We start from the raw sequence: 10,180 nt of genomic DNA on the forward strand, positions 1-10,180 counted from the left end.
GGCGAGGAGGAGGAGGATCATATGGTGTGGTCTGTGTGTAGTGGCGGGGCTTCATGGGGGCTATTGCCCCCTCCCCTCCCTTCTGTAGGAAACCTCATAGTGTAACCATAATTATCAGGTCTAGATAATAAATCACCCCCTGAGTCTATTTTAGGTGGTTTCTCTAAGTGGTATTGCTTGCAGTCAAAGAAAAACCATTCAATAGCCGCAACTGATCGGGAGAGATCACAATCTATCGAGAACATATCTGCCTCACATGTGTAGTTTCTGGTTCTAGCATGAGTCCCTTCATGCTTCTTTCTGTAAAATGTACCTGATCATCAATAAAGTTTTCTTGTGTTAAAAAAAAACAACTAATTCAGCGCAGCCCATCATGCAGCTCAGACAATGCAGCCAGTGTTCATGTCGTTGTTGAGCACTCCGCCAGCGTTGTTGCAATTTGGCGGCGATACACCTGAACCCGTTACCTCATCTTTGCAGCTCCCGATCGGCGATGGACGTACTCACAAAGCTATATCAGGGCAGCAAGCACCTCTCTGGGTCAAGGCAAGACACAAGTACTCGGTTGATCTATCCTAGATGGAGCGCGTATGAATTTGCTGGCTACCTAAGCTAAGCATATTGATGAACCACTACGTACTACCTAAGCTAAACAATCTTCATCAAGCTCCGCCACTGCCTGTGTGTTGTGTTGCTCACTATTGCATATATGAAGCTATGGGATAGGGATTTTCTTATGTCGTCCTTCCTTCGTGAAACCAAAACCTAGCTAGCTAGTTGTGCCGGTCAGCTAGTTGAGGGAGTGCGTCGAGAAGGCTCTAGCGAAGAGCCCTTGACATCTCAAGTCTGTATCATGCAGTTACATGAGACATTGCTTGTTTGTGTTTGACACCGAGTCTTGGACAGTTGGACTGTTCTACATGGTTGGGGAAAATTGACGAGGGTGGGTTTCTGAATGTGTTCAATATAGGCACACATTTTCTTGTTGTTTTGATTTTGTCTATGAATTATGATGATTTACATAGTTGTAGCTTAGAATGTTCACATGTTCCATTGAATAGGTATGATTCTTTTGAATAAGTAGGAACCAAAACGATTTAGTTAATCTTTTTCTTTCATCAAGTTTTGAACACTCACGATAGCCCTTCAAATATTTAACCACAAATCTGTTTGGCAAACGTTCCATCATAGTGTTGACGAAACTGAGTTTTTGTTTGTGCGGGGAGATGAAACCAAGTTATAGCTTGAAAAGTTAACATGATGCATCAAATTAACGTAGGAATCGGAACAATTTAAGTAGCTCCTTAAAGTAAACCGAAAAAGGGTTACCCTTGCTTTATATTATATTATAAAGCAACCCCATCACCACATAGTACATCCGAACAAACCAACACAATCACACGCCACCACAGCCCCTTAAGTATTCAACGACAAATCCATGTGGCATGCGTTCTTTTTCCAATATTGAATGTTCAAATCCATGTTAGTGCATTGCAATAATCAAAACATTATCGGTGCACTGCCTTTGGCTTTCAAATGTACAATTCAATGCAAGAAGAAAACAAATATTTGCTTTCAATTTTGAGGAACATTTTCCCTCTTGACTTGCAGAGGAAAAATATAAAATGTGCATGTGCATATACACCAACGTCACCTGCCTTGCAGGAAGCAAGCAAGATCCGGCAGCTTCCCCCCTCCTCCCCGCATCAGTCGACCGCCCGGATGCTCCTCCAATGGCCGCATATCATCCTATTCTGTGTCCTCGTTGTAATACAATGTTCCACTGCTTGTAGAAAATTCAATAGAACAAACTGGGATGTGACTCGAGCACAGTTACAACACCAGGAAATTAATGCTGGAATATGTTACAATTACATGTCCTTCCCACAGTGGAGGGAAGGATGGCATACTTGTTTTCAGGTTTAGATCATCATTTTTCTTTGACCCAAGGTGCGACCAAACCGTATCACTGAAACCTGCAGAAAAGCCGCGGCCAAACCGTATCAGTGCAACCCGTAGAAAAAGGAAGCTACAACAGCGTGAACCAAATATAAATCACGAGACAAGCTTGCCCTCCGTCATGCAAGATGACTTCTCTGGCACTCGCGCTTACTAGGGGTCAGGCTTGTGTATCCGGATGCCGCTCAAGATATAACCACCAAACGCATTCATCTGCATGTGTGGATGGGTCCGTGATGGAAGGACCTGCATCCAGAGATAAGAGAGGGAGATTGTAAAAAAAAAAGAAAGGAATCACAACTTTTCACAAACAAAAGTAGTAAGGACTAATCACAGATCCTTTGTTATATTTCAAGCCTAGTAGGCCCAGGTGATAACTGATCGACCTTGTGTGTCAAACCAACATGTGATAAAAATCTGTCCATTCGATTATTAGTATTGACTATTGAGCATGTTCACCACATCATAAATCTCATCAGTTTATTACCCCATCCGTCCCATAATATAAGATGTTATTACAACCAATATATGAGTACATTGGTTCTAATAACATCTTATATTAGGACGGAGGGAGTAGTATTTAAGCAGCACAGCAACCAAAATTGCAGTGTAAACAGAAACATTTTCAAAGTTTAGGCGTCAGATAGGTTTGTATATTCCTTACTGGCATGACGCATTAATCAGGCTTATAAAAGACAAGCAACGTGAAAACTCAAACAAAACTCGAGTATAACTATTTCTGGTGTAACATCATCGTTGCTAATGTACTGACCTGATACTCTCGGAGCCAGGGTTCAGTAATCTGTAATGCAATTGCCATTTTCGATACCTGCAAACTATGCATGCATGTCGCAAGAGGCTGCATATAGATACCAAAAAACAAAAAGATAAGTAACAGCAAAACCACACTTTACAAAAGGAACAAACAGCAAAACCACACTTTACAAAAGGATGAAACGAAAACCAAGTCAATTCAGCACATAAGCTAATGATTTTAGGGAAGTGACAGGATAATAATTTTTGAAATAAAATTCTACCTAGAAAGGTAAGCTCTCTGCAGAAGCACCGTAAACCAAACATTTAGCAAGAACTGTCATGCTTCGGTGTCAATTGTAAAGAACAATATTTACCTGAAGATATTGATGATAGATAGCAAATGGGGCCGAATAGGACAGGAGTGGAAGCAAATCGGTAACCACACTTTCTACCTCATGGTCAGGAGCAGCAACAATCAAACTGTGTTGACATAAAACCAGTATATTAATAAAAATATTTAGACTCATACTGCAATTGTCTTCTACTGATGGAGTATACTTCGCATTACCTGCTAAACCCATGTTCTCCCCAATATTTCATCCTCTCTGGTGAGGGTGCCTTTCCTGCTCTCGGCGCTTTGGGAGCTATTGAATTACCATTACTTCCTTTGCAATCTACAGATCAATGTAGCAGCAACAGTTGGAACATTGCGTTTTTGCGGAAAGTTCTTAGTGTTAGTTTGATCACTACTTATCCGACATAGAAATGTCACCTTGATTAAGGTGGTCCGTTGCAGGCTCAGGGACCTCCATATTAATTGGCTGCACTGTCATTGACTGCGCATTCCCATCTGATACTTCTGTATTAATTGGTTTTGCCGGGGATGACTGAAGACTCTCATCTGGTACAGCAGCAGGTTCAACTACATCGCGTTGAATGCTACCACTGAGAACAGAAGGAGCATCACCAGCACTTTGCAAGGAGCAGAGGTCACCAAGTGGTGCCTGGAAAATCCTGAATGGAATGTTTATGATAATTATAATTTCAACTCTTGAGCATTACATAAATTATATATTGAAATATTCGCACTTGCTACTTCAATTATAATTTCAACTGCTTCATACAGGTCCATTTACAAAGTTATAATAAATGACAATTCAGATAAAATAGAAAATGATAGAATGGTACTGCATATATTATCTGAAATCATAGAAAATGTATTTACCAACATTCTTAGTATGCTCTTGTAGCCAGTTTAAGGGTACACTATAGTGTTACAGATTAATGTATAAATTATACTCCTGCTTGTATTCCGAAGGTTCTATAACTAATTATCTCCTTAGATGAGAATCCTCTGTAAATGAGAAGCCATATAGTGCCAAAAAGTGGATTTACCTGCTGGTCATGTCGCTGCTCAAATTATACATTCTTATTATATCTATGGAGCTGGGCGCTGATCCAAGATATGTGCTACAAACATATCCTGTACCTATAATAGAAATAACAGAGACAATCAATAATGATTGTAACTGACATATGCATTAAAATGGTGATGCACTACACACAAGAATCAGGTTTACTTTACACATTTACAAATATTAACAAACACCTCAAGCTGATAGTGGCAGGTGAGCCTATAGCTTTCATGTTCGTAGATGTATATTGCAGTTTGGTGGAAACAAGCGTGACTTGTGACAATTAGTGATTACATGCCACAACATTTTCTATTCAACACATACCAAGTAAAAGATTGATACGTAACAGCTTCCCACTCAAATCAGGGTGATTTTTCAACAAACAGCTAGGTTAAAATAGTGTTGACAAAACAAATTAAATGGAGCACAATCTACAGTTCAAAAAAAATGGAGCACAATCTCCATAAAACTAAATTCCACTTGATTGGTTAACACCAAATAATGTTCAGTACCACAAAAGAAAGCATAATTTACCTCCTAAGCGTTCAGCTACAGCTCCAACAACTAAACCCCCCACCATATCAACGGCAAGCACATCTGAATATGCACCAACATTTGCCATAGACAACAAGAGGGAGAGCGCATCAACTCGCATAAACCTGGGGAACACAGAAAAGACAGCGTTAAGTAGCTAAGTGCTATAGCTATCCACTTCTGTTGTTTCTAGGCAACAAGATCAAGAAATTGACTATGATGACAAGGAAAAAAAAAGATTGGCCCTAACAAGTAATGAAAGGGAAATAATTATTACCCTATTCGAGCTGGGTACTTCTTGAAATATGTCTCACAAATGCTGTAGCATAAAAGGGAACAACAATATTAGATAATTTTGCACAAAATCCAGTAGTATATGTTAAGTTAATGAGCAAAAAAAAAGCAATTATCTTTTCAAGTGCCAAGCACTTTGCAAATACGAGTTACAACAAAATTATTCCAAAATTACGCCAACTTTCCAGATAACGAAGTTAATCGAGTTCAGTCGGTAATCTTTCAAACCAAAAGCTGGGAAACAGACATGGTCTATTGAGAGAGAATTAAAACTCACCCAGCCCACCCGGCCAATCTAAAAAAATAATTTGCACTGCAAATTTTATAAAGCAAAAACTTATTTCTTGTTCTGAACATCCTATAACACCACTTTCTAATTAAAAAGAGGATACATGAAAATTCAAAAGAACAGCAGTGGGACTCAAATTTCATAGGCTGTAAGTTCAAAAACATTTCATTTCAGTCTACTTCTTATTTTCCCTCTCTACCCACTTTTATCTCTCCATTCAATATGTTCCATGCTGATTTCGAATTAAGAAGCACAAATTTGGTTGTATTGATGAATGATGATGGCATATATAATCATTCTGTTCCTGCATCTCTCGAAGAAACACAGAGGAAGCGTGTATTCAAATGCCTTCAAATTGTACGTTGCAACAGTGCAACACACTACCCGGTAGAAGTTGGTGTGACCTAAGCTTAGCTGGACTATGTAAGTTTAGGCACGGCAGACTAGATTGCCACCATTGAGACATGGCGTTGATGTGGAAATAGAAAGCAACAGCCCATACGCTAGATGTGTTACCATCAATTGTTTGTAGTGAAATTACAAATAAAGCAACGAATTCTTTCTTACTAGTCCTACGTCATTCACACTCTACAACAATCTTCAAACTTCAGTTAAGAAGAAACTTCAAAGATATTGGTTCACTACTTTGGACAAGACATCCACTACAGAGAGCTAATCAGAAGAAGTATCTTTGCATTCAAATAAACACTACATATGGTCACATATGTGATTGTCACACTCATACATCACCACAAGTTTGACAGAGTATTCGCTTTCAAAAGATATGTAATATGTTTCCTGCTGCAAAAAGGGAAGCACAAGATACCTTCTGGAAGAGGGGCGTCGCAAAAGCACTTTCGGTGCATATTTCTTTTGTTTCTTCAGTTTGTATTTCTCCTGCAACCGAACAGGTTGAACTAAATCAGTCCTCATCAGCGTCCTCCAGAACAGCAAGGAATCAAACTAGACAGTAACTGATACTAACCTGTGAGAAAACTGTCTTATTTCCAAATGTGGAGCTATTCGCTATCAAAGCCTCCACAATCGCATCGCCGCTCGCACCCTCTCTATTAAAACCACATGACGTCAAAATCTTGTTAAAACAGAGAGCAGAGAAATAAATATCCTACTCAAGCAGGACACAGTTGAAAACGGTCGAATCCCCACCGCTTCATCGCCTCTATGTCCTCGCTCGACAGCGTCTGCGCTGTATTATTGTCAACCAGGGACCTATTGTCCCTGGTCTCGTCCTGTGCCTGGTCATCGGCGCCGCCCCCGCCTCGCGGCTTATCATCTGTACCAATCACAGCCATTGTTATTATTAAGATAACATAGCAGAATGTATTTTAAAGAGTACATTAATGGACTGGAAGAGAAAAACATTATCATGCTTGCTTGCCTTGAGACGACGCGTCGGTGGCGGCGCAGGGGACGAGGCCGGAGGGCCCGACGCGGAAGAGGGAGCCGAAGGGGCGGCCGAGCAGCGGCTGCAGCGAGCAGCTCTTGTCCCCTATCTTCACCGTCCTGCGCCACCACACAACAGGGAAACGTTAGCCCGACCGCACCAGCTAGGGTTTCGGAGCAGGAAGCTAAAGAGGGGAGGGGGAGGAAGGGTACGGACGCGCCGGTGGTGAGGCGGAAGAAGGCGAGTCGGTCGCCGTCGTTGATGTCGAGGAGCACGCTGCAGCCCTCCCACGCCTCCCGCGGAATCACCGGCGTCGGCGTCTGCGGCGGCGGCGACGCCATTGGAGTCCCTGAGTTCGCGAGTTCGGGAGGGAGACAGAAGCAGAGGAGGGTTTAACCAGACCTGGCCAGCGGGCCGGCACGGCTCACCCTTAAACGGGCCGGGCACGGCATGGCACGTCGAGGCCTGTACATAAGCAGGCCGTGCCGGGCTGGCACGTGTGCCTCACCTCGAGGCCCAGGCATGGCAAATAAAAAATTCAGAAAAAAAACATGCCATGTTGGGCCCACCTCACGGCCAGGCATGGTCCCAGACGTGTGGCGGGCCTGGCACGGTTAGCCGCATGCCTGACACGCGTGCTTATGGGACGGCCTGCGAAGGGCCCAATTGGCCAGCTATAGATTTAACACATGAGACTTCATGTCGCCTACGCATGATGTTGGAAAATGCAGATTAAAGTATTTGATGCCAGGCTTCATTCGGACGTTGGCTCCTCCGCAGATGAACGGTTGTTTGTTAGTCTTGATAGTTTGCGCCTTCAAGTAGAAGGTATGCTTCCACAACCCATGATAGGATTGAGTCCCCCACAAAAAGTCACATGTCATGATGAAACATGTGGTGGGCAGAACGCCATTGGGAGTAAGATGATGGAGTTGCAAATCGTAGAAGACGAGGAGCCCTCGCACGAAGCGGTTCAAGGGCAGTGATAACCCCACTTGATGAATAGGGTTTGCAACACTCACTCGTCCCCAACTGGGGTTGGTGTCTGCTTGTTGACCCCTGGTAGTTGTTTAGATCCCCACGCTGGGATCGGGCCCGCGCGAGGAGTAGTTCTTCAGCAGCTTGTCGCCTACCACCGACGTCGCCCAATCCCCGCGCTGGAAGGGGGGCGGCAACAGCGACTTCGGTCCTGACCTTCTTCTTCTAGGTGCGATACATCCTCGATGCAGGAAAGTTCAAAAGAATACGTAGCGGCGAGAGAAATGAAGCGCGCAATGGAGTTTAGGGGGGGGCTACAACTATGAGCGCGAGGAAGAGCAAGAATAATAAGTGGGTGATGTGAACCACTCCTCCACAATGCCTTGTTTTATAAGCAACAAAGGAAAACCACTTGGCCTAACCGCGCACCACGCATGGCAGCTAACAACTACATCATCCTATGTCTCGCGTGCAACCTACACGGGAATCGAGGCGCCATCATTGCACGACTTCCCAAGACATCCCATTCAGTCGACTTCAATGATAGGATTCGCCCCGCGCACATATCACACGGGGATTGAGGCGGCACCCCACACTAGTGCAGAACCGGGCAATAGCACCGGTTCGTGAGGCCCTTCAGTGCCGGTTCGGTAACGGCACTAAATTGTGGGCACTAAAGGCCCCCCCTTTAGTACCGGTTCAGCACGAACCGGTGCTAAAGGGCAACCACGTGGCCCGAGCCAGCTCCGTGGGCGCGTAGGACATTAGTACCGGTTGGTAACACCAACTGGTACTAAATGTTTGGGTGTGTTTTGATTTTATTTTTTATTTTTACTTTAATTTTGTGTTTTCAATTTAATTTACCGATTGTTTTACATTATAATGAGTTGTTAAATCATTAGGTGAATGTACCGCAGATTAGTTTGACTGGATGCGTGGATCCTAGCTAAGTCATCAAGTATATGTCATATCCATATTATATATACTTGATCACCTAATTAAGTGATCGAGGTAATATGGATATGGCATATACTTGATCACTTAGCTAGAATCCATCCAGTTGAAACTAATATGCAGTTTCTTTCATAAATGATATAATAACTCATCATCATCATCATCATATTAATATAAAAACTCTTGCATCATATATATCATCACCAACAACAGTTTTCATAACAAAGGTATCATCGAGTTCAACATGGTAATGATATTATAAGCGTTCATAACACCACAAAAGCAAATCACTCTTTGAGATTAAGTTCAGGACGAAGAACACGGACATGAGAGGACAAGTACTAAGAGCATGAACTAGCTAATTAATCACTCCTGCTGCTCTCTCTCAGGTAAAATAGCATAGAACATGTATAGCTTTGCTGATTCATCATATTGGAGCATGCAGATGAACCTGTCTCCCAATCGTGGGTTGCGCTTCCGATTGCTGCCCCCTAGTACTTCTCTGTGATCGTTCACAATTTTGCTCCAGTCTTTTACTATTAAGCATTCCCCGCTATTAGAAATCATGAATGCACTAAAGTGCACTGTAGGATATCTTGGCCGTAAGCTAACAATATTCATGGTACATTTAGTCTCGATCCAATCAGGCACAACATTCATTGGGAGTCCCTGTTGAAGAACATCGTATAGTAACATACTTAGCAATGAAGTTTAGCTTAAAAAAATAATGTATGCAAAAGATGCACTTAGGAGAAATAGTAGAAATATTACCATCTTTCCTAAATATATGTGACCGTAGTTCAGTACGAACACTATTGGTCACACGTTTTGAGTACTAACAGAGCCTTCCCCGACCTTAGGAGCCCCACTGCTTGATCGAATTAGCTGCCGTTGTTGAGTCTAGAAAAATGTTTTGAGTCATTTAGGAATTATATATCAGAGAGTTTAGGAATTCTTTTTACTCCCCAGTCCCTTCATCGCTCTGGTAAGGCATCCTGACGTAGAGTTTTGACTCTTCTCTTCTCAAATTTCACTAAAAAAAATTTAGGATCACGCGGGTATCTTGGAATCGTTCCGATCGATTTGTGACGAGAACATTGTTCTTGGTGCCTCCTGTCATTTAGGAGTTGTGGTAGTGTCCCGGGGAGTTGAGCTCCGAGGTGTTGTCGTCACAATTTTATCGTTGCAGTTCTGGAATACCTGAGTTTAGTTCGCCGACATCGAAAATCTCTTTTATGCAGTTGTTGGTGAGATAACCTCGACGCCACCCAGTACTGGGGCGGGAGTTCGGGAGTATTGCCATAACTTGTATAATGGATGCTTTTCAAAGGTTGAGGTAGACGATTTCCGAAGTTTTTTCGGTTATGTGTTGAAGGATGGATATAGCTGGATGTAGGATTTGCTAGATTTGGGTGAGATATTATGCTTCCCCTGTATCCCCAACACCTGATTGCATAATCGGAAAGGTTCGGGAGTTTCATAGGTGGGAATTCTTGTAGCTCTAGTTCTTCTTCCACAGATATTTGGTTTGAGATTGGGTGATCCTTACCGAGTATTCGTTCTTGCTCCGTACCTTGTTGATTTTATTCCTCTACC

At 42.7% G+C, this 10,180-nt stretch overlaps 1 protein-coding gene across 2 annotated transcripts; it reads right to left on the reverse strand.

Moving 5' to 3' along the window:
• Window positions 1–1,423: 1,423 nt before the first annotated feature.
• LOC125528506 (uncharacterized) lies at window positions 1,424–7,072 on the reverse strand. 2 transcript variants are annotated; one of them, XM_087545941.1, is made up of 14 exons: window positions 6,869–7,071; window positions 6,647–6,771; window positions 6,415–6,541; window positions 6,233–6,314; window positions 6,074–6,144; window positions 4,942–4,983; window positions 4,665–4,789; window positions 4,111–4,204; window positions 3,488–3,729; window positions 3,284–3,389; window positions 3,090–3,195; window positions 2,732–2,818; window positions 2,114–2,205; window positions 1,424–1,976 (listed from the first exon to the last, which is right to left on the reverse strand). In XM_087545941.1, coding segments are annotated over exons 1-14 (1,425 nt in total). In that variant the 5' UTR covers window positions 6,994–7,071; the 3' UTR covers window positions 1,424–1,975. The 2 variants fall into 2 exon arrangements, with proteins under 2 accessions (XP_087402067.1, XP_087402068.1); XM_087545942.1 differs by lacking the exon at window positions 1,424–1,976 and having other exon boundaries at window positions 2,113–2,205; window positions 6,869–7,072.
• Between the last annotated feature and the right edge of the window lie 3,108 nt (window positions 7,073–10,180).

The sequence above is a fragment of the Triticum urartu genome, chromosome 3A, assembly GCF_056163025.1.
Source record: "Triticum urartu cultivar PI428250 chromosome 3A, HENAU_Tu73, whole genome shotgun sequence".
Classification (NCBI taxonomy): Eukaryota; Viridiplantae; Streptophyta; class Magnoliopsida; order Poales; family Poaceae; genus Triticum; species Triticum urartu.